Consider the following 25,108-nt stretch of genomic DNA (forward strand, 5'->3'; position numbering starts at 1 on the left):
TAATTTCCTAGTAATTTCCAGCTTTCTTCTCTCCTCCCTTTGCCCCCACGGTGACTGCCTCTTCCAGGCATGGGGCAGATTTGCAAAGGAGGACCTTAAAATCTGATCCAAGTTTCATTTTGTTTCTGCACAAGGAGTAAGACAGTGTCTTGCAGGGAGAAAAAAGAGGAGAGCTAGGAGCACCACAGAAACATGGATTATGTGAAAGGAGCAGTGATACAGCTGTTTGGAGGTGAGAGATCTGTATGCAAGGAAGTGAAAGAGATGAAGGCCTGTTGGGGTATGAATTTAGAAAAGCATGTAATCATCATTTGCTAATGCTATTAGTGAAGAATAGAATTCAGATTTTGTTGTTGACCAGCTGTTCACTGGAGGACGGGAAGGTGGCTCCTCTTCATGGGTGTTCTGCTGTAACATGAATTTTTATTACAGCAGCTCCCTCTAGTGCTCCTGTACTGAGAGCTCATTCAGTAGAGCTGCATACAAAACAGATAAATTATTTTGGCTCTTCCACCTAACCCCGTTTTCAGCTGTAAGTACAGCAGCCCATAACAACCTGCCCGAGGCAATGAAGAACACAACCATCCCTTTTGTTTATGCAGTGGGTCGCATTTGCACTGTTCCTGCTCTCTCCACTGACTGACTCTAGGCTTCTGATTTTAATCCTTGGTGTATTTGCAAAATAAGAGGTTAATAAAGTGTTGGTCAAAGCAGGGTGCTGTTTGTAAATAGTGCAAACTATAGATCCCAAACTGTGAGGAAATGTTTGGTTGTTTGGGGGCAGTATCTAGATCTTGGTCTAGTTGTTCAAATTTAATGGGAAGAAAGGGTAAGAACCCAGATCAGTAATTGAGCATGGGTCAGTGGAGATAGTTAGGTGCCAATAATTCACTCTTCAAATAACACTAAAGAACATTTACACAGTGTCCTAGAAAATTTTTTAAAGGACTTTTTTTTTTCAGTTTATTTGTGCTTTTAATTTAAGATGTACCAATGCATACTCCTTCCCCAAGGTTCTAATTGTTATCTGTATTGGTTAGCTGTTGTTTTGTTTTCTTGTTTGCTTGCCTTTGATTTTTTGTTTTTTTTTTTAAGCTAATACATGTTGGGATCACAATTTCATTACTGAAATTAAACACCACATAGTTGAGGTCTACATCAAGAAGCAAAAGCACAGACCATAAAAATCATGTGCTTAAAAAACACCTTTTTAGAGGGGCTCAGGCTGCAGTGGTAGAGTACAGTGCCAGTGGGGCTCTAGAGACCACAACAAAGCAAACCTGCTTCAGCCAGGAAGCATCCACTCTGAAGCCAGGTGTACATCCAGGGAAGAACAGCATTGTTCTTACCTTCCATTGCAAAAAGCTTGCCCAAAGGCTACCTTGAAAGCAGGAGATTTCTGAGTGTATAGAAAAAATGCATTGTCCCATGTGGACTAATGACAATTTTCTATCATGAGAGATTCAAAAGAGTCAGAAAAATTTTGTTAAGACCTTTATGTCTGCCATTATTTATATGAAATTTCCCTTTGGATTCTGAATTGCTGAGCTTATCTCTGGAAGTCAAACTAAGGATCTGAGTTTTCCTAGTGCAGATAATATTGTGATACCAAGAAAAATTCCTGTGGTCTGAACTTGGGGTGGAATTTCTTGCAGCTACAATTAGTCCTGTAATTGTTAGGAGCCTGGTTGAAGCTGATGTCTAGGATCCTGTTGTCATCAGTGTAAAGAGAAGAAGTTACCTGGATGGCCTATTGCCTCCTGTGGTTCATGTTAGCTGGCTGTATGCCCCTGTGCATTGCACTCGTGTGTACTTTTGGCACTTGCAGAGGTCACACACTGGCTTTGGGGCCCTACCAGGAGTCAGTGGCTGCAGTGTCTGCATCTCCCAGGCTGTCCCGTGCCAGGGTGCTTGTGCAGGATGACATATGCCATGAGCTCCTTTCCTCTCTGCATTGTGAGGACTGCAAAAGGGGCTGTGCAGCTCAGCAGCTCTCTGCCAGGCCACGTCGTGGCAGAGGAGTGAGGTGCTCTAGTTCTGAAAGGCTGGTCCCAAGGCTGCCTCAAGAAAGGATGATGTATCTTGTGAACTAGATCTGGTTGTCACCAGAAGCATAGAGTGTGTACTGAGCCAGGCAAGTGTCCCAACCTCCCTTGCTAAGAGCACAAGTAACCTCTGCCTGTGGTCCATTGCTCATTGTGGTATTTTCTGGGTCCCCTGGACAAAAGAGGAATTGAGAATTCGACTCTGACTCCATGTTCTTAGAAGGCTAATTTATTATTTTATGTACCGATATTACATTAAAGAATGCTATACTAAAACTATACTAAAGAGTAGAGAAAGGATACTTACAGAAGGCTTAACAAGATACTAATGAAAAACCCGTGACTGACTCCTCAGAGTCCTGACACAGCTGGATGGGGATTGGTCATTAAGTAAAAACAATTCACATGTTGGATAAACAATCTCCAACCACATTCCAAAGCAGCAGAACACAGGAGAAGCAAAGGAGGGAATATTGTTTTTCTTTTTCTCTGAGGCTTCTCAGCTTCCCAGGAGAAGAAATCCTGGCGAAGGGATTTTTCAGAAAATATGACAGTGACAGCTCATGAAAACGTCCCCCTCCCCATGGGAAATCAAAGGGAGCACTGGCTATGGCTAGGTTAGAAGCTATGGCCCCCCTTAGAAGTTGATCTATATGCAGATAACGCTTTCCTTTGCAGGGTTTCTTGTGTGTGTTCTACAGAAGTGGAAACGACAAACCCAATGTCTTTGCAGGGCACCCTTTTGCTGTAGCGGTGTTTGAGGACCACCTGTGGTTTTCTGACTGGGCTAGGCCATCTCTAGTGAGGGTGGACAAGAAGACCGGCCAAAACAGGGTACGTCTGCGAGGCAGCATGCTGAGACCCTCTGCAGTGGTTGTAGCTCATCCTTTGGCGAAACCAGGTACACTGCAAAAACCGAGCAGTCATTCCCTTCCAGCCTCCTCTTGTTCACTGGTACCAGTAGAATAGATGTCCCTGGGTAGAGGATTATCTTCTCAGAAATAGGCTCTTTAAAAAGCCTTGCGTAGTCAGACTGGCATTTATTGAAAGCATCATCTGGGCATGTGTCCTAGGAATGCTGACAGATTTATGCTCATGCCCAAGAATAGATGCTGATCAATTGCCATGAAGCTACCACAGTCTTCTAATTCCTATTTATCCTAGTCTATTAGCACCTCCCCCCCACCACCAATAATAACAAATGACATGGGGAAAGATTTAGTGAGATTTGTTAGGTTTTGATCAAATAATTTGATTTTCTGTGGGGAACAATCTCCCTGTAAGCAGAAATAAGTAATTCATAGACCAGGATTGAGATAAGGTAATCACAGGTTCCTTATGTCCTTGAAATATTAGGACTCTAAATATCAAAGGAGAAACAATAAAGGAAATAAAATTTAAAAATGTGGTACATGCATTAGATACAGAGTACATGAATCTCTTTTCCTGACAGGGCCTAGGTGATAATATCTATGCTTTACTATATGCATATGTTGTTATATACAAAAAAATTAAATTGTATCTTAGTTTTTGTCAGCCCTTATTCTTTATCCAACTTCTTCAACTCTGCATATCTAAACAGAGGTGTTTACTGAAGAAGCAGCTGGTTAATTTTCCTGTTTTTCTTCACTAGGGGCAAATCCTTGCCTTTATGAGAATGGAGGCTGTGATCACATCTGTGAAAACAGTTTTGGAATTGTCCACTGCAAGTGCTATCCAGGATTTGTGAAAACTCAAGGTGGAAAATCCTGTCATGCTCTGGATTCTTCCAACTCAACAGCAGGTACAGTCCTCCAGTTCCCAAAAAGATCCCCTCCCCTCAAACCCTTGAGGATCCTGACATTGGATCGCTACATTGCTAGCATTGGAAAAATTCACCTTGCTCTAACATAAGGAATGAGGTTTCTCTGAAGAATGAAAATGCTGGAATTTTGTCCTTGGGACAACAAGGCAACAGACCTGTTGTCTGAACACTGTAATTTTTCCCTGGCATTTTAGCAGTGAAAAAAGTGTGTGCAATGCAGACAATTATTGTGAGCAATGAGTCACATTTCCTCTCTTTTGTATTTGAGAAAACTCACCAGTGAGTGCCTTTAGGAATAATTTGATGTCAGAAGCAGGTTAGTCTGAGAGGATCCTGGGGCTTGTTTTAAAAGGAAACCACCATGATTATTGGAAAATGCACAAGTATTTGAAAATCAGATGGCTATTTCAGTGGATTTAAATAGTCCATGTCATTTTTATCTTGTCTTTTTCAGGAAGTGTCTCTGTGCACAAGGAGATAATGCCAATGCCACCACCAGAGACTGTGCTCCAGAGCACACGGAGTACTGGGATTTTTAAGGATGCAGACAATGGGGAAAAGCAGAAAATAATTTCTTTTACAGCTGAAATCATGGTATCAGGTATAGTCTGATGGTTATCTTCCTTAGGCTTGCTCTGAGGCTCTGAACAGCCTTATAGAACAGAAAGAAGTAATAGACCTTAAAGAAAGAAAGGTTCCTTGAGACTGGTGGTATTCACTCTCTTAAGCTTCTAACGAGAACTTGGATCTGTGCAATTATTCCAGGTAGGGCGGCTTTTTTTGTTTGTGTCTCTATTCCTTGGCTATATCAACAAAAATTGATAATATTATCCTGGTCTAGAGAACAAACATTTCTAATATGGAACACTTGAGAAAGTCTCTCCCTTAGGTTTTTAAATTATATTGCTTTCCTCTGAAAAAGTTAAAATAAGCCTATTGAATTCTACATATCTTTGATGACACTAGATCATTAACATTTGCAATAGGTTTTGAATAAAATATTCAGAAATCCTGATACTAAGCAACATGTCAACTCCATCTAGACAAAGAGAACAGCTGCAGTGATTGTATTGGCTTGTCATTATTAATCCTGGAGACCTAAGTTTCAACCTCTGACTGTATTGTTCTGGTTTTCTTAGTTTTTCTGTAATATAGATATACACTACCTCCTTTGATATTTCCAAATACATCTAATTTTTTTTTTTCCTGATGCTATAGATGAAGATGACTGCACTGCACTAGAATGTTATGTCAATGCAGAATGTGTTTTGCTGGAAGATGGTGCTATGTGCCAGTGTTTGAAAGGATTTACCAGGAAGGGGAAATCATGCTATGGTAATAAAAAACATTATTATAACTTTTCAAAAATTGTAGACTGGGGGGGAGGAAGAAAATCTTTCTCCTTTCACATTGGCAGCTCTGCTGTGTGAGGCCGAGAAAGGTCAATAGTATGAAAAGGATGATGAGCAGAAAGCATGTGAGATGAAATGGCCAATTATCACATGCCTTTTTCTCCCTTTGAGCCATGAGTGTTAATCCTATTAATATTAACAAGCAATAACATGGATAATAGAAGGTATAATGTATTTATTTGTAAAAATTGACTAACTATAAAAGCTCAGTCCATAAACATGAAAATTAATGTATAATTTAAACATAAGGAAGCTCTTCAAAATTAGTATTCCTGATGTAATATTTATATAAAGTGCTGCTCTAATTCTTTCAAGCACTAGAAAGACTCCAACAGCCATGTGAAACATTGCTTAGGGTGGTTTTAGGTTTCTGGTCCTGATTGCAACATAAATGGAATAACTGTTTTGCTCTCACAAAGGTCAAGAGAGGAAGATGTTAGAAACAGAAAAAAAATACCATTTCGTGGCTAAGCATGAAGAGACTCAGAAGAATCTGTGTTACTATGGAAAGGGAAAAATTGTAAGCTGAAATAGGCACACATTTTTTCCACTGTAGTACTTTTTCGTTTTTTAAGCCTGTGTGTTCTTTTATAAAACAAAGTTGCTAAATGCTCTTAGAGGTCTTTTCCAACTTAATAGATTATATGATTCTATAACATGAAAGTATTTTTGAATCAGCTAATTTCGTCTGAACAGTTTTTTTTTAAGCAAATGATATTTGTGATATCATTTCATTGACTCACTTGGATTTTAGAACACCCCCATCAAACTTCACACCAAAAACCCCACAAAGTCCTTCTCTTCCCATTTGCTTCATGTGCCCAAATGCCCAGTGACAGCAGAGTGAGGGAGATGCATGGTGCAGATGCCTCAGTGTACTGAGCAGTGTGCTGGTTCCTGACCCCCGTGTGCTGTCCCTTGCTGTGTCCCCAGACGTGGACGAGTGCGCGGTGCGCGCGGACCGCTGCAACCGAAGCGTGTCCGACTGCATCAACACGGAAGGGGGCTACGTCTGTCGGTGCCTGGAGGGCTACACTGGAGATGGAGTCCATTGCCATGGTAGGGGCATGTGAGAGGGCTCTGCCCTGTCTGGAAGGCATTTCTGCCTCGGTGGTTCCATCCTCCCTGTTTGAAGCGTGGTAACATCAGCAGTTGATCAATATGCAAAGCTTGTAGTTGTCAGTGAATATCTCCTCTCGGTGTTTGCACTGTTTTTAGTGGCTGCAGAAGGAGAGAGGGGGGAGGGAAGTGGAGGTGAAGCAGTAGGGCTTTATTGGAAATCGTTGCCATGAATATAAACGAAAGCAGGTATTGAGTGTGTCATAATACTCATCAAATAATTCCAGGTCTGTTTAATAGGCATGAGGTTCAAGGTGTGACACTGACAACTTGAGTACATTTAGAGTCTTGTTAATAATCAGACCCACTGATTTTCCCATCCAGCTGTAATGCCAGGTCTTTAGTTCATTCCCTACGTCTCTTAAATTCTTAATCCATTTTAGTGGTAAATATGAACAGGAAGCTTTTTCTCTCCAGTATTTGATGAGCACACAGTTTGTGCAGAGCTTTATGAGAGTCTTGCCTTCTCTTTTGTCCTTTTCTTTTACTTTTTTCCTTTATAGCCTAATTCAAAGCCCAGTACGTTTGAACTAATTCTTACATAATCTTTACTGGGCTTGGTTCTTCAACACTGATTAGGATGACTGAAAAATTAAAAACAATATCATTATTATGGGTAGAATGTGGAAAGTATCAGAGGCAGAAGAATTGAGGCCTTTTGCCTGCAGAGGTCAGAGACAGAGCTCATGTCTTTGAGGGTGTTTGGAAGTGCAGATGGAAGTGCTCTCAGAAGTGACAAGGTCCTCTTGCTGACCCAGCACAAACTAGAAGGCAAGCCCTCAAGCAGCCCTGGGCTCTTACTGTCTTACCACTATACTGTGGAATAGTTGTTCAGGATGTAGTAGCTTCCACTGTCGTTGAAAAATAGTCTATTATTTTCCTGAAGTCCTTAAGTCCAGAAAATAGACTCTCAGCAGATAAACGATGTAGTATTACTAAGATGTAAACATAACTGAAATTAATTTTGTGTTTGATGACTTGAAATGTACTGTGAAAGCCAGAAATTGGTAAGTGATTTTGTGCTTCAGTTGTAAGCACCCACATACATGCACAGTGTTCAGGAATGTGGTGGTATGTTCAGTGATAACACACAATGAGTTCATGTGGTGTTGGTGAAATCACATTTCTTGAAATATGCTGCAGCAGTTGTGTTCCCCTTCCCACCCCCCCTTTTTTTAAGTGCTCTGAATTTTTTATGCTGTTTTGAGCTAGATCGTGTTAATTTTGCTGTAGAAAAATTCTAAGCAGTTTAAGCAATCATTTCACAAAAATTGGGGTAGCAGATCTGGGATTCCCTGAAGTAGACCTGGCACATTCATTCTGCTGATGGTTCATAAAATGAATTAGAAGCTCTCAAACTCTGCTGTGTGAACCAAAGGTTTCACCTTTGAGGGGGTGCTTTGGCACTTAGCAAGGTGCAGGTGGCCAGCCTGGCAGGAGCTGCTGCCGTGGGCTTTGGAGAGAAGATGTGGGGGCAGGAGGAGGGTGTGCAGCAGAATGGGGGTGAGAGAGGTGCATGAACCTAACATGTTCTCTGAGCCTGGAAACCCTTGTAGTCAGGGAGCATCTTCACAGTCACTCAAAACCTCACTCATTGAAGTGTTTACACAAACTGAATAAACATGTAGGTTTCTAGACACTTTTTTTCTGCCTAAACTCTTGTTAGGCTGAACTAGGTGGGTGGTACAGGGGTGGGCAGCTCTCCCCTCCCAAACCCTTCTGCAAGAATGCCAACATATGGATCCAGGCTGCATGCTAGGACTAGCAATGCCAGGAGAATACATCTGGTACAAATAAGTCTCCTCTTCAACTCTGCTGTATTTGTTACATTTCATGGGGAAATGTAACCCTCCTTCTCCCTGAGGAGAGTTTCTGCAGCAGCCCAGCATACTTTTGCTATAGGAAGTGGGCTGGTTGCTTTTCCATTGGGCTTTCCATGAAGGCATACTTGCAGAGGGAGAGGTCTCTGGTGTTTTCCCCACTGCCTGGGGAGAGCAGTGCTGCTACTGCTGCCCTTTTAGCCGATGCTCTGAGGCATTTCATTCTTCTAACTGCAGACTCTTTGGCTGACAGATATTGATGAGTGCAAGACGGGGTCCCACACCTGTGGAGAGAACATGACCTGCACAAACACAGAGGGAAACTTCACTTGCTCGTGTGCTGATCATGCTTCAGGAACTGGCGACGGTTGCAGTGAGTAAATGGAGTGAGCCAATAAAGCAAAGCGGCCCTAAATTAAGAGCTGTGTCCTTGGATAAATTGTTATATCTGGAAACTAAGTCATCCATGTATAGTAACATCCTGACCAGATTGTGGATCCATTTAGCATTGCCTTTAGGAAGCTGTTTTGTGGTGAACTAAGGAGAACAGATCCAAGTTTAGTAAGGAAATATGTACATTAAGGTTCAATGTAAATTTTTCACTATCTAAATGTACCAACAAATCTATCAAATGTCATTTACAATCTACAGCAGAAGTTAATGCTCCTTGGAAGTAAGATTTTTTGAGAGTAATTTCAGTCTGTGCCATTTTCCAAACTCTCCGTGCCTTCTGTTACTTTGCAGAGGGCTAGCAGAGGAAATGCACATGATTTAAGTGCCATTTCATTCTTCAGTATAAGCTTGTCTTTCAGTTCCAGTCACTAATTATTCAAAAGGGCTCTGAAACTCCTTAGAAAATCTGATTATCAATTTACTGAAGGGAACTGCTAAAAGTTCAGCACTAGTGACTATTTGGCCTTCATTTTGGTGCCTCAATGAGGTAGCAGCATTCTCTGAAAATGAGAGTGACTCATTCTTTTACTCTGTATCAACCTTCTTGGTCAGGGTGAATTTTACTCAAGATTGAGTGACTTTCTGATGATGGAGGGACATTGTCACAGAGCTCTTTCTTCAGAAAAACAAGGAAATTATGGCTTTCTTGAATAGAGTACCTATCAGGACTCCCACTCCCATTTCAGTCACTTAATCTTTCAGTAGTTTCAGGTGTCACTCAGGAAATGATGATTTTAAATGATGCATGACCTGGAAGTAATGTTTCCTAGGTCCCTCACGTGTCAGTCTGATCCCATGTCTTTATAGATGTTAACACACATAGCTCTTTGCCTAATAAGCTCTTTTAGCGAGATGAAATTTTCTTTGCTGAATGCATGCACACCTGGGGTTCACTATAATCACTCATCCCTTTCCATTCAGGCTCTTTGCCATGGCAGTTCTCCTGCAAATGAAATTTTAAAACCCAAATGTCATTGAAGGTCATGTTGCAATAAAACTGGTGTGAGTCATAGAACTGACCCCGTAATTGTGTGAGAATGATTGGGTGTGTCTCTGCTAATCCATACTGCCGGAAATTCTTTGCCACGTAGCTGTTCTGTTCTGACCTACAGGTTTGTTGTGGCATCCAAGTAGGCATGAAAGCACTCCTTTTCTGTGGGGGCATGTCTGCACTGTGCTCATGCTGTGCAGAGATATTAGTGCCACCTTTAAAACTAGCAAGTTTGGATAGGTGTGTAGGTGGGAGCAAGTGTGATTCAGAGCAGGCTGCAGAATGCTTTGGCAGAACCACAGGCTCCCTGCTCCCCCAGTGATAATCTTATCTGTACCTAAGCTAGCCTGAAACAGTAAAAAATGTGATCTGCCATCACACATAGGTGCAATTAACTGAATGGCAGCAGAGTAGAAACAATCTGCATAAGAATGACAAGTTTCTTGTCAAAGCTTTTGAGTGTGAGATCCAAGTGCATGAAATACAGTCACCCTTCACCTCTGCCTCTCACCTGCTAGTTTATGCATGGTAGAGATCTACCATATGACCAAGCTGCATAAGTTGCAAAAATATTTTCAGAGCAAGCTCCTAGACAGTTGGTGCAGTTTTTCTACAGGGCTGGGCTCATACATCTAAACACACAGAACTCAGTCAATCACTGTCAGTTTTTCACTGTAAATCTAAAATATTTAGATATTTATATATTGTATTAATATATTAAGATGTTAAGATATTATTGTATCATGCTAATAATATGATCAATTAATATTTATAGTTTTCTAAATAATGAAGTATAATAATAAATAATAAGGTCTATTTATAAATAATACTTCCATATAATTGTATTATATTTAGTAATTTTATCCATATTTCTGCTTGCCTAAGTTTGATAACAACATAATAAAATAGGTAAAACCAAGTAATTAATAGAAATTGGATATTTTTATCTAGTTTGGTACCTTGAAGTTCTGGAACTCCTTAGTAAGATTATGTTGCCAATGAGGCCAAAGGTTTGAGATGTCCTTGTGAAACCATCTCTTTCAGAATCTACTGTTCCCCCAGCTGCTGTCAGCAGTGAGTACCCTACAAGGGCTGTGCAAGGTGATGTTGTGGGATGCCCTCCTTCCTACGAGTCCTACTGCCTCCATGGTGGAGTGTGCAATTATGTTTCTGACCTACAAGACTATGCCTGCAAGTAAGTACAGAAATTTGTATTTTCTCTGCTGAACAATGGCACCCTTGGAATGCTACCCTCAGTTTACTGCAGGCAGTGAAGAGTTTGGCCATGAATGATCTGTTCATCCCTCATGTCACTCATTAGCATTTGAATCTCCTCTTTCCTGTAAGTGATCAGAGTAATTTTTGGTGCATGGCCACTCCATTCACACCCATTGTCATCAATATTGCAAGGATTGGATTTGTTCCCCGAGCACTTGATTCTTTACTTTGGAAATGGGAGGTAAATTGTTAAATTACTTGAAAGAGGTGCCTTCTCTGTCTCCTGTACATGTCCTGCTGACTTGCACCTCCCTGTTGGCTTTGCTGTTCATGTGTAGCATTCACTGGGATGGAAGAGGACACCTCTGTCTGGTCTTCTCTGACTGGGGCCAGGGAGCAATCTTCTAGTGTCAGCATCTTCTGTTACAGAAAGGCAGAAATGGGTAGGATATACTTGCCCTCTTAAAACCAGGGAGAGTTACAATGAGACCTCAAAATTGAGACCTGCTTCCCCTGTCAATATTTTTGTGAAGCCTAACTCTGGGTTCCCCAAATGCAGGTACTGATAAAAGCAAGGAGAATCTCATCTCTCCAGAAGTCAGCCTTGGCTTGGTCAATGTGACAACCTAGTCCCATGGGGTAATCATTTCTTCAAAACAATTAGTGCTGGCATTTAAGTGTGTAACCTGATTATATTTGGAGCTGTACTCAGAATCTTTCTCTGAAATCAAGCATAAGATCTTTACAATAGGACAAATCCAATGCCTGCCTCCTCCCCCAGGGTCACAGGTGGTAAGTGAGACCTGTACAGGGGGTGGATGCTGTTCCAGGGTAGGAAAATCTCTCTCTGTGTCTCAGGCTTTCCTTTTTTAAAGTATGAGTGGTCACCCCTGCCTACAGACCTGTGTACCTGTAAGAATATGAATGGAATGTGTCTCATGTGCACATATGGGAATGAAATCAATGCTTTGTGCTGTGGATCACTTGAGCTCAGCAAAGCCCTTGGGCAAAGTCATTACAGGACACAGACTCATGGTCGTCTCTGGTACTTTTTGAATTACCTATCTCTGGATTTGGATTTTTATTGTAACTTTTAGAGTCAGAGTAAACTATCATTTTTCACTTCAGAAGTGTCTTCTCTTGAAGACTCTAAACCTGCAGAACTTTCAAATTGGATCACTTTTTTTTACCTTTTATTTGTTAGGTGTTAGTGCTAAATGAGAATTGAAATGTACATATTTTTCAGTTTTGGAAGTGGAATCAGTCAAAAAATTTGAGAGCAACCATGCTCAGCCATGGTGTTGGGATTTGTGCGTGGGCATTGTTGGATTCTGTCCCCGCTGAATCCTCACTAGATGGCAGCATTCATTCATGTAGGCTCTGATGTATTAACTACAGAAGGGAAGGAATGGAAAAATGTTATCCGGCAAAAACCACATAACAAATGTGATTTGTATTTTAATTTATTAAAGACCCTACACTAGAAAGTAGATCTGCCAGCATGTTTGAAATTCATTGTAATTTAACATTAACAAATTAGCATTTTTTCTGCCTTCTGCTAGAATGCACATATGCATTCTAAATTTTAACAGAATGAGAGTGCTTGTGCCTGACTTAATAATGAAAGCTCATATAATATTTTCATGACATTGGGTAAAAGCTGCTGCAGGTCAAATCCTGCTTCATTTTCTTCTTTGGACTAGCTCGTGGACTTGAGTAAAATGAGACTAATTAGAATTGTGATGAGTTGAGCCTACATTGCTGAGGGATTGCTATGAACTGAATAGACTTCTCCTTTTTTCCATTTATTATTTATGTCTTGCCTTGTGTAGTAAAACTAGGCTGAGATTATTTTTTTGATGTATTTCTCACTTTCTAGTAATTTTGATTTGAGGGTTTCATGCATCGATAGGGTATTTCTGTTTGGGGTTTTACAATGGTAAAACCAATCAAATAAACAAAAACTGTATACAGAAGAAGCTTATATTCAAAGTAAGTTTTGAAGATATTTCTAAATGAAGATATTTGTTACGCATGGGTTTTTTAAACACATTCTTCTTTAATTTTTCAGTAAAGATTCAGATTAAAATTTGATTCTCTTAATCGAATCACTCTGAAAATACAAGTCATTCCTGTCCTGCCTACTTTAAAGAAAGGGAAGCTTGCTGCTGAAAGAAGTTTAATGGAAAATCCTAGGGAAACACTAATCACACAGCAGGATTTACAGGATTTAAGAAACTTTTTTTCCTACTTTTTAACCCGTAGGAATCTGGTAATGACAACCTTTCTGTATAATTCTGTAGGCAATTCAATACCAGTAAAAAATAACAGTACAGAAAAAAAAAAAAAAGAAAAATAAAAAGACTTTTAATATTGGATTCTGCAGGTTTCAACCGCATACCTTTAAAACGATTTTGTCTTCCCCATGCTAAAATGAGCCAGACGTTACTGTAGTGGTGGTCAGTGGTGCATCTATGCGAGGTGATGGATGGAAGGGGCTGGGTCTGTGCCTTGCCGCCGCTCAGCGTGTCCCTCTTTCCTCGGCAGCTGTGTGACGGGCTACGTGGGCGAGCGCTGCCAGTTCAGCGACCTGGAGTGGTGGGAGCAGCACCGCGCCGGCCGGGCCAAGGTGCGGAGCATCGCCATCACCGCGGGCGCCGCCGCGCTGGCGCTGCTGCTGCTGCTGCTGGCCGCCCTGGCCGCCTACTGCCGCAGGTACTGCCGCCAGCACCGCGGGGCCCTGCTGCTCCTGCCCCTGCTGCTGCTGCTGCTTTCACCGAGGGCTGGGGGATCAGAACGTGAGCTACCCCTCAGCTGATGGGAGCTCCTCTTCTATTCCTTTTCAGTAACTGGCTCTGGGAATAACAGAGAAAGTTCTGGCGTGTCCCCTGCCCGCAGAACCCACCTTGGTGTTAGTGGGCAAACGTGTCTGGAGGGATGGAGAGCAGACCTTGCTAGAGCTCAGGGAGATGCCATTTACTTCTTCCTGGGTTTCCCTTCACACCTCTAGATGTCTGAAACTCTCATGGTGGATGTTGGCTCTTCTCTGCCAGCTATTCAATGAGTTGGTTTTTGTTCCCCAGTGTAGAATTCCACCTGAAAATTTCTTTGCCTACTAACCTTCCCAAGGTAAACTTACAGAGTGATGCTTCCAGCAGTGAACATGGAAACAGTTTTCCTGGCAGGAGAGAGAGTAAAATCAGGGGAGTGAGTCTAAGCACATCTGCTGTAAAAGTACTCCCTGGCATTTTCCATGGCTGTAATGAATTGCACTGATTTGGGATTCTTCCTGGGGCAGAAAGAATTCCAATGGTCACTATTTAAGAACCCAGTCTGATGTGAAATTAAATGTCATCGGTGTCCCTTAGACTGGAAAGTATTAAGCATTTAAGCTAGAGTCTTTTGGTCATGACCTTGGCAGACAGCTGTTCTCAGAGGCTGATTTAAATGCAGGATTTTTGTTTGTGGTTTAGGTCAATTTTAAAATTAGACTCTCCTAGATATAAAAAGTTAAGCTACAAAAGAATTTAACTATGGAAGCTAGTATATTTCATTCTTATTTGATGGTTCTTGGCACAGTTAGTCCACAAGAGTAGAGAAGCAGCAACATTTCTTATTTTCTATTAATTAGTGATAGGGGCCCAGAATTAAAGCAAAGTGCACCCTGTTTTTTTGTTATAACCTGGGGTTCAGATTCCAATCCGTGGATATATAAAGAACAGAAAAATTTGAGATTCTTATATTTCTCATATATTTCATATGTTGTGTTATGAAAAATAAACAGAATATCATTTTGTTTAAAGGTATGAAAGAATTAAATTTCTTCCCTTCCTCTCTCTTTTGTAATTTCTCCCAGATTTATGTTTCTTTCTTGCTGAATGCTTTTGATCAATATAACTATTTACCACAACAACAGGTTTTCAATTACACACTTGACTGAGTTTGAACTGCAGCAATTACTAGTATAACCAGATCAAAATTAAACTGCTGGTCTAAAATCCCTATTTAACTGGAGTCTGGGAACCAGTATTTGGGTTGAAATTGCTATACCACTTTTTCAGATAATCTACTGTATTTCAAAATGTACCGATTAAGTCTTTGATAGTCCTGTTCCTTCCCCTGCAAAAAGGAGATGCCAATCTCCTTTTAATTGAAGGAAATGAAGATGGAAGTCTACACCTGCCAGTTTGAAAATGTGGGAACTGAAGGCCGAGTGTGCTGCAGAGTTGTGTTGGTTTGTTCAGTCACTGTTGTCTGCTGAAGAGCTCTGCGTGATGCTTAATGTTAGGTTTATGCAGTCTGACTGTATAGTATGCCAAGTTTCTTATCTTTCTTGGAAAGAAAAGAACTCTTTTCCACAAAAAAAAGCCAAACCTGAATCATAGATTCAATACCGACAATTCCTCCAGCTCAATTGGCCAAGGCCACACAGAGCAACATTTATTTATGTTGTATTTTCATGAAGGGAGCAATACATGATAATTATGCCATGTGAACTTTCTCAGTTAGTATATAAAAGCTGTGTAGAAATAAAAGGAAAATTTCTAAGTAAAAGGAAAATTCCTATTTTTGTTGGTAAATATCTGTTAAATTTTAGATAAAATAGATCAAGCAAAAAGATGTTATAAACTCAGATTTCTGGAATTTGAAGACTATAACATTAATTTTTTTAGCTGATGCTTAGAAGGGCAAAAATGTGTTTGTAAAGTGAATAAAGATATGCTGATGTGGATCTCAAGAGAAGTAAAATAATTGTTTTTCTTTGGACCTATATGGGCTTTTAATACTGCCTTATAAGTGATGACTGTTTAACTGCAAAAATTACAGTCTTTAAATTTATGGAAGTAGCCTCTTAGAGCTGATTATTTGTACCTTTTCTAGCTCCAGATTGCGCTCATAGCTTTTTCCCTAAAGCCAATTCTGTGGGTCATGAATTTTTTCCTGGAAGAGCTCATTTCCAAGCTTTTTGAGACTTTCAGTTTGTTTATTTCATAGTAACTTCTGAAACTGTTGCTTTGCATAAATGATGCAGATGAATACAAAAGTGACTTTCATAATTGTAGCTACCAACAGTGTACAAAAATACAGTCAGCTTTTTATTTCTGAGCTTCACCCACAATCACTCTTCATTGCATTGGCTGAAACAAATCTTTGTAAGACAAATGTATTATAAATAGAATAATGTAAGAAAATGGAAGGGTCTAGTTAAAATTATGAGGGCTATTGTTCATTCCAATGAATGACCTTTTACAGACGTCACATCGGAACAAGCATTTGTGCACTTCTTGCTGACTTCTTTTTCTGACAAGCTATTTGTTTTAACCACTGTGTGGTAATGGATAGCAATACACAAACCAGTGAGAGAAAACAAAATATATGTACTTCTGTGAATACTGATAGGATAATGTGTGAAAAAAGCATCTGTTCCTCTCAAAGCAAAATAATTGGCTTCAGCTTTTGTTCTGTTGCAGAAGTCAGAATTTGTATAAGAAGAATCTCTGTGCAGAAGTGATAAGAGCCGCCAGCAGCCGTGCTGACAACGAGAGCGTAACACCTACTGGCAACAACTCTCTGGTAACCATATTAATATGGAGGGGAGAGGGAATCAGGAAGGATCAAAGAGTGTTAGGGATCCACTTGAGATTATCCATCAAATAATTCACATCTTAAATACATTAAATAACTGCTAGAGTCATCAGGCGCTTTGCTGTGAACCCTAGTTCATCTTACCTCATTGTTATCCCTCAAAGTTCACAGCTGCCTGGATGTATTGCAACCATTAGCCAGTGTTATTGTTAGCTTTGAGCACAACAGTTGGGGAACTGTGTTCTAAATTAAGGAAATGGCAATGTGATGACATGGCATATCACACAGTTATTTTCACAGGAAAGTATGCCCGCTGAAAAAAAGCCTCCTTGGAAGCCAAGCATTGTGTGTGCTACATGAGATGTTGAACTCTATTTTGAGGCTTGATGAAATTAAATGTCTTGTATTAGAAGCTGCTGCCTTGTAAAGAAAAACAACAAGGATTTTATCAGGCAGCTTGGTAGGATATATTAAGTTCCAATTTTGCACTGGTGTAGGTAAGAATGTCGACATGGTCTGGTTGTGCAGGCCTGTGGCTGTTGTCATTTTTGAAGCTGTTTTTAGCCCTATAAAATCTGGTTGAAGGATCTAGCTCTGACTGGCATTAGAATAACATTACACAGCTGGGTGATTGCAGTTGGAACTTGAAGTTGTCAAGTGACATAATTGGCATCTGTGGCTGCTTCTGTGCTCAGTCTGAGACTCTTAGAATGGCCTTGCAAGAGATTTAGTGAGAGTGTCTGGCAGGACTTGTGAGTGGGTAGCCACTGAAGCACACTGTCAAACATATCTTGGTAGAACTTGACCCTGGTTATGGCATATTGTTCCTTAGCTGGTCAACTGCATACTCTTATGCACATTTTATTATCAGCACCTTTCCTTCAGGTGTTGGACAGCAAATGAGCTGAGTCATGGCAATGCCATAACTGGTCCAGAGCAGAAGTAAAATCCACAGTTTGTAAAATACCTGAAGTTGAGAAAAGCAGAAACATTTGTTGGGACTGAGAACAGTTCACTGCCTGGGAGCAGTGCTCCATGTGGCCTGCAGCCCATCAGCTCTGTCCCCACCTCCTGCTGACCCTGCAGTTAATGCTGGTCACCAGTGACATTTTTGCTTGTATATAAAGTAATTAAACAGCTAAGCAATGGACTGAATCAACAAAAAACAAATCAAGCTTTTACATCTACTATACATCTGTGTTACATTTCACTGTGCACCAGGAGACATTGAACACATTAATAAAGGAATTTATTGCAATGGCTTGTTGCACACACTGGCAGAGGAAATCACTGACCCTGTGCTAATTACTGGTGCTTACTCAGTAACGATTGCTGTGGTTTCATGCATGTGATTTTCTCTGTGCTGATGTAGCCATTGATCGTTAAGCTCACCAGGGCTTCATGCATGCATGCACTCAGGTTAGAACATCTAGAGCTGCCAAAAAGCTGTGGGAAGTTGTTCATTTGTGCTGTTCACTTCAAGGAGGTTATTGCAGAGCTTTATGTAAAAAATAAAAAAAAGAAGGTTATACTACATCAAGGACAGAAAACTGTAGCTGCTCAACTTTTAAGGTTTTTGGGTACTATTGAGCTACACAATGTTAATGATTTTAACAAAGGACTTCATATTGGGATTGTATCTTGTGTATGCAGTAATTGTAAGGAGCTCATGAATTTCACTCATTCATGGTCCTCACTGCCACTGCTCATTTGTGAGGCTGCTGAGAGAGAGTGCGAAGACTTGCTTGGTCTTGCCTGTCTGGCTTGATGCAGAGGATAGCAAGATTTTGTGCTATCACACACATCAAAAGTTAGGTATCATGATACTGAAACTGCATCTACAAATTGAACAAGCATCATTCACTTTTCCCTTTACATCTTCTCTGCCAGGCAGGTGTGCAATTAGCTGAGGGTATTCTTACATATTGTTTTACATTCATATTAGAGTTCCATAAGCCAGGCTGGGTTAGTCCTACTGATATGTAAGCCTTGGTAACTTCTGCATGTGCCTGGATTTTGATGCTATTCTGAGGCTTTTCATCCACCAACCATTTTGCTTTGCACAGTCAAATATATTTTGCAGAACTGTGTGTGTCTCTGCCAGGGGTTGGTCTCATGTGGGTTAGCAGATGTAAGAGTTCAGGTTTTACAGAAATTAACTGGTGCCTAAATAGGTGCACCTGCTAGGTGTGTATTCTATCCACATAAATCCACCAGTTATCCACCTGGACCCCTGAATCTGTCAGCCCTTTGGTTGGAACATCTTATTTACAGATGTTTTCTTCCCTGTCTCTGCTCTTTAAACCTCCCCCCTTTAAGGGTTTTTCATCTTTCCCTCTGTACAATTTCATCATAGTGCTTCACATTGCTTTCCTCTACCCCATTTTTTTCTGTTTTACCCCTGGTCCTTTCAGCATGTTCCCCCAGAGGGTCTCATCTTCTGACTTTCACTGTCACTGTGGCGTGATGGAACCACATCCTGCAGGAGATGCTGAGAGCCAGGAAGGGAGGCTGGCTTCCTTCCCTGTGTTTGACAGGGTTTTCTGATGTCTAGATTCCTGAAGATATCTTTAATACTTTAAAAATGGCCCTCAGTACTATGGAGAGGGTTGATTTTCATGAACTTTTGTCCTTGCCATTGGAAATGCTGATTTTCAAAGCAAGAGAGTAGTTCTTAGCTAGACTGAGACTGTGCACTTTCCAAAGATTGGGGCTGTCATCAACTCAAATTACCTGCAGGGGGAGGGGGTCATCCCAGAAGCCAGGATGACCTTTTTCCCTGTTCTGTGGTTGGTGTGTGTGGCCCTTTTAGTTTGTCTCTTGGGTTTCAGAAAACCAATTCATTTTTTTTTAATTTGGGCCCTGCATATTCTGTGCATATTGTATGTGTTTGCAGTTTGCGGTTTTTAAGGAGGGTAACAGTTCTCTGGAGACTAAAGCAGTTGATCTAATTGAGTGTGAGACAGCAGATCCTCATCCTGCCTGTCCTTCAGGATCTGGTGAGTAGGATGTCCTTCCTTACTAGATCTCTCCTCACCTTGTGCCAGCAGGAGCAGTGGCTGCTAGAGGAGACAGAGAAATCCAGATTTTATTTCTGGCAGAGCCCATGTTTGTATTGATGTGAAGAGACCACTCACTCCTATATTTTGCAGATTAATCATTAGAAACTACACTACAACAGTGCTTTCACACAGAACAAGCCAGAGGATTCTTGTGATAGAGTAATATCAGATGTTTGCATTAACAAAGACCTTCAGAGCTTTGCAGGTGAAGTTATGCTCATCCTACTGCTGGGGAATGGATGTCCATGGAACAGTACACTTTGACAGTCCTTATTTGTTCAGGCAAGATAACTGGAAAGGTGTGAGGAGTCCAAGTTTCACCCCGTGGCAGCAACTGCAGCTCTGCTTTTTGTGCTAAACAAGGTGCTTGACTGCTTGGGCAGTGTCTGGTGCTTAAACAAAGACAAGATGAATGGAGAAGATGCACCTTTCCTCACTGGTCCAAAGGCAGCAGGTGGCTCAGAAGCACAGAATGGGCTTTCATGGCCCTCAAATTACCAGCTGAACCACTCTGAATTTTAGGAGCTACTGCCTTCTAGGTGGCATTTGGATCTGTTAGCTGCTCAGATGGTGAGAACTGATGGAGAAAGACTAATACCCTAAGACATTTGATTTATTTACCATATATACTTCCTAATTGCAGAAGTTACTAGAGAAGCCAGTTTGCCTCGGCCACTTAGAAATATGCAAATACAAATGCTTGAGGATACAAACATCCAGGCATCTTGCAAGATTTTCAGAATTGCCAGTCCTGTCCTCAGACATACACTGAGTAGTCACTTTATTCATCAGTAGAAAATGTGCCTCACATTTACTTAGATGCACTAATATTGGGAACATGTGTAGAACCTCACTGTCCAGCAAAGGAAGACTGATGTTTCCCATTAGGAGACTCTGTTTTCATTTACAGCTTTATCAGATGCAGGTATGGAACAGAAATTTCCCATGACAGGTGTCTGATTTTTTCATTAACATTTTAGCAGAAGTGATTCCACTCCCTTGGACAACAAGATGAGTAAATAATCTGGTATTTTTTTTAACATGTTAAAGGAAGTTCTTATGCCATGCCAGCAAATAATTCTAAGATCTTTTGACTTTAAAGCTGAGATTCTAATTTTGCCAGGCAGGTAGTCTTGGCATGCCTTTCTCTGATATGTATTATAATAGAAAACCATGAATCTAGCCTAAGACAAATACTTTCTTAAAATGTGATGCAAGTTCTTGACTTTGCCTGCTTTTTTGTTCTTCTGTCAGGTATTGAGCCTGATTCTGTGCTTTATTTCACAGCTTTCTTCTCTCAAAGCTGCCACTGCATTTCCTTCCGCTTAGCAGCTGTGAATCTTTTCACATGGCTTTCAGTAATACATATCTGTTTTCTCCAGAGGAAGAGCAGCCTGTAACACGTGACAGAGCAGCAGAGACTTTGGCAGAAGAGGAGAAAGAGCAAGGCCACCGAGAAGAGGGTCCTGCTGGTGAGAAATCGTGCCAGTCCACGGCAGCGGCAAAGGGCCCTCCCCAGGCTGCCTGGAGCATCCATCCCAATCCCCTGCCAGAAAGGGATCCTTGCAATCTTGCCCCAGCCAGCTTGCTGATGCAGCCAGACTAGAAGCAGTCTGTGTTTGAATGGGAAAAGGAGGAAGTCAGCAAAGGATGGGAACTCACAAACATTGAAGCAACTTTTTTTTTTTTTTCCCATTAAAATCTGCTTTAGAAAAACCCCACCATTGTTCAGAACAAAACAAAGTTTTTGCCACTCCTTCCGTCATCTCTGCTTGGAGGAATTACTGTGAGGAACGTGTTGGCAGTGAGTCCTCTTTAAGTATCACTGCTGCTAACTTCATTGACTGCCTCCTCATTGACTGGGAGGAAAAGAGTCAAGTGGATGGTTTACCAGTGATAAATATTTTCTAAGGGAGCTTGTTGCAAGTAGTGATCTTTACACACACAGAGTTTAGAAACTGCCAAGAAAATGGAACACAAGGACAGAGAAACAGGAATGGAGGATAATGCAGAAAAATTAGTTCAAAATTACCTTCCTATTAAAAGATTTTTCTGGACACTATATGCCTCTCCCCAGTGCTGCTGGAAGACCAGTTCAACTTCTTGGATGCCACCTGAGATGTTCTTGTGTCTAGCAAGCACCAAATAGGATCTTGAATTGCTCAGGTTTTGTGTACTGGAGGATGGTTTGCAGGCACATGCTATTAATCATGGGCAGCATTTGAGGGCAAAGGTGATTCCTCCATTTCTTTCCCAGCCTACACTGGTCCTTCAGAGCATAACAAGATTATTTCTGGGCTGAGGAAGTGGGTTTGTGTCTGCCCTCTGCCCTGCGGAGAGGCACGTGCTGGAGCTCTCCTTGTCTTACAGAGGAGTGCCTGGCACCAAAACCTGGTCCATTATATGGGATGCAGTGTGAGGAAAGAACTCCAGTCAATTGCTGTTCCAAAAGACCAGGAGGAGTGGGACAAAAACACAAAAAAGCCACCTCAGTTTGGACTGACTTCCACTCAACTGATCTGTGCTGCCTGTTGAACCTGAGGGAACCCTTGGAGAGCTGAACCCTTTTTTCTCATAACTGCAATTCTAACACCTATCAGGTTATTTACTCCCTTGCAAAGCTCTGCAGCATGCAGAGGTGAGGTCAGTAGGTGAGAGCCTGGTGCTGGTAACACCAAGGTTGTGGCTTCAATCCCTGGATGGGCCTTTCACTTCAGAGTTGAACTTGATGATCCTTGTGGGTCCCTTCCCACTCCAAGCATTCTGTGATGTCAAGTGATTTTCACCAACTTGTCTTGACTTCCTAAGGCTGTTTTCAGAACATTATGGAAGATACCTGAGCATCAGCTGAATTACTAATAATGATTTTATTATTTGTGGGGGATCTCTCAATCCTCCATTTTTAAAGCCTGCTGTTGTAACCTTTAAACTCTGCCATGGTGCCCATCACTAATGTTCCTTGTACTTCATAAGACGGATAGTAGTGGCAAATATTACTGTGTTTACCATTCTGCTTTTCTTGGTACTTGTTGAATCCTGCCAGAAAGGTATGGAATATTGTAATTTTTTTTTAACCAGCTCTGAAAGCCAATAAGGGAAAGAGTAATGAAATACTCTTACCTCTTATTCAAAATAGTTACACACTGGAGTAACTTTGTGAAGTCAGTTTTGTTTTATGTTGTTGAAACAGTAACGACACTGAGTCCTGGTTTTGTAGAGGGTTGTCACTTATTTAACTTCTAAAGTGATTTTGCATTGTTGAGTCTGTTTTCTAACCACATCAGTTCTGGATTCAGAACGAACTTGTAAATTGCTCATTTCCAAAGCTTAGTTGGAACTACTAGCAGTGAAGACCTACTCTCTTGTGTGAATGGTATCAAGGGTACCTCCACAGAAAGGGAAATAGTTGAGAGGTGTTGGCATACTAAACCGTGTTCAGGAGCAGGCAACAACTGTGTTGAGTCATTAGGATTTGATAGATTTAAGTTTGGTGTTGTTTAATTTCACTAACATTGTTCAAAGCATCTAGTTTGGATTCCCTGGTCTTTCAGTTACTGATCTTCTGTATTTTAATGTGAAGAGAGTCCAGGTCTAAAGGCCCCAGTCCAAAAAAGCATTTTGTTCCCATGAGAGCTTTCCAGGGAAAAGACTTTGATCCCTGCACTTTGAGTTTCTCTGGTGAAGTATGTTTGTGTGCTTAAAATGCAAGTGTTGTGTGGAATGACAGTCAACACTTCATTGGAAGATTCCCCAATCAAAGGAAATAAAGATTTGTAACTTTGAATCTTGCCTGAATAAAGATGTTTCAGACTCCTTAAAAATTAGTTTGCTATTCTATCCTGGGTATTTTTTGTTTACTTTGCTTTTCTTTCAAGGATCTAAGTTTAAATTTAATAGTATTCTTTACAGAATAAGATAGGGAAACCAAGCTGATATGTTTTTGTAATTAGAGTGTTTGGAGTTTTAAATGTTTCCTAAACTCAGCTCTAAATTCAAAATAATCTTTAGTGTAAAAACTTGAAATGATATTTCAATACAAATATAATATATTTGGTTTATTTGTATGTTTATAAAGTTATTGATTTATAAAATAAAATTTTAAAAAATGCCAGACAAAATCCCTGGTGTCCCTCTTGTTTTAAGAGATGAGAATGCACAGTTCTGGTTTCAGCTGACTCTGTCAGGTAAGCTGAAAGCTCCACTGGTTTCACACAGCCACTGTCTATGATGTGTTGGTGCAGCACGTGCAGGTATCGTGGGTTTCTCCTTCTCTGCCCAGATCCCACCTCACACCTTGATCCCACCTTGAATATGGTAAGTTTTCATTTGTATTTTATTTCTATCTTCCCATAAACCAATAAAATCCATATAATCCTTTTTGTTCACATCTAAATGACTCTTAGGAATGCTGCTGCTTATTCATCTGGAAATATTATCCATGGCTTCAGAATATGTTTTCAAATTGGTTGCCAAGATGTTCTGTTCAGACTTTACATGCAGGTCAGTTGAAGTAAAATTGTTGAATCCTAGTGGTTGCTCAGTTTTTTTCATTAAACTTCCTTCATCCAAAATGCTTTTTAAAATTATTAGAATTTCTGTCTAGGTAACAAACTTAGTATTGATCTTAAATCCTACTGGTGTACTCTGACTTTTTAAAATGAAATTATCCTGTGTTATATTAAGCTGTAAAAGAGGAATTTAGAAACGCATTGGGTGAAAATCTTGACAAGTCCAAAGTGAGAAAATTTTAAAGAGTTAAGTGACTCCGTTTAGTTCAGTAAATCTTGTCTTCATTGAAATTAGCATTTCAATCCTCTAAAGCTATTTTTTCACTGTAAACAAGTGAGGAATGATTCATGCTCCTTCATAAGGGACACAGGGGATGCAATGTTTCCTAGTCATAGAACTGCATGACACCTCTGCTTTTGCGTACCTATTTCAGTCCCTTGCAGCTTTGTGGAGGTTTATCTGTTCAGGGAAAAATTTTTCATCTTGCTGATCTCTTCCAGGATGAAAACCTACCCCCCCCCCCCCCCCAAAAAAAAATCTATGGAAAAAGTGTAAAGTTTTTCAGAATGGGATTAATTAGGGGAAGCCTATGCCTTCTCAATACATATCATGTTTTTGTCATATTGAGAGTAATTTTATCTCATGTTACTTCAGGGTGATGCCTACAGAGTTCCATTAGTCTTCAGGACACACTTGGTGTTATTGCTTCAGTCTCTGATAACTGGCCATCTTTATCTCTGTGCATGTGAAAAGGAAAGAAGTTAGTGGCATTAGAAGCCTCCCCCAAAGCCCAGGAATGCACCCCAAACACAATCTGCCAGGATGATAGCCTAATTTGGCTTATGTTTCTCTGATCTTTTATTGAGACTGCTGTTTAATGCCAGTTTTGATGTGGACCAGAACCAGCTAACTTTGTGAAGACCATTCATCATGGGATTAACTTTCAGACACTCCTCAGTACCAAGGTGGACTAGGATCAGACCCGTGGAAAGCCTTAGTCCCTTCTAACCAGACCTAGGCATCCCTTATACCCTGCAGCTCCAAGACTTTGGAACTTGACTTTTGAGGCAACTGCTGCAGTAATCATGT

At 40.7% G+C, this 25,108-nt stretch overlaps 1 protein-coding gene across 1 annotated transcript in view; it reads left to right on the top strand.

Moving 5' to 3' along the window:
* EGF (epidermal growth factor) overlaps nucleotides 1–22,022 on the top strand; it is a 56,159-nt gene extending 34,137 nt beyond the window's left edge. Inside the window, exons 15-25 of the mRNA XM_009101542.4 lie at nucleotides 2,779–2,946; nucleotides 3,679–3,828; nucleotides 4,304–4,450; nucleotides 5,068–5,184; nucleotides 6,195–6,320; nucleotides 8,454–8,573; nucleotides 10,689–10,839; nucleotides 13,410–13,577; nucleotides 16,334–16,436; nucleotides 19,345–19,447; nucleotides 20,893–22,022. Of these exons, the coding sequence (XP_009099790.3) occupies nucleotides 2,779–2,946; nucleotides 3,679–3,828; nucleotides 4,304–4,450; nucleotides 5,068–5,184; nucleotides 6,195–6,320; nucleotides 8,454–8,573; nucleotides 10,689–10,839; nucleotides 13,410–13,577; nucleotides 16,334–16,436; nucleotides 19,345–19,447; nucleotides 20,893–21,116 (1,577 nt within the window). The 3' untranslated portion in view covers nucleotides 21,117–22,022. The remainder of the gene's footprint in view (nucleotides 1–2,778; nucleotides 2,947–3,678; nucleotides 3,829–4,303; nucleotides 4,451–5,067; nucleotides 5,185–6,194; nucleotides 6,321–8,453; nucleotides 8,574–10,688; nucleotides 10,840–13,409; nucleotides 13,578–16,333; nucleotides 16,437–19,344; nucleotides 19,448–20,892) is intronic.
* Nucleotides 22,023–25,108: the final 3,086 nt, after the last annotated feature.

This window comes from Serinus canaria, chromosome 4 (assembly GCF_022539315.1).
Source record: "Serinus canaria isolate serCan28SL12 chromosome 4, serCan2020, whole genome shotgun sequence".
In the NCBI taxonomy this organism is placed as follows: Eukaryota; Metazoa; Chordata; class Aves; order Passeriformes; family Fringillidae; genus Serinus; species Serinus canaria.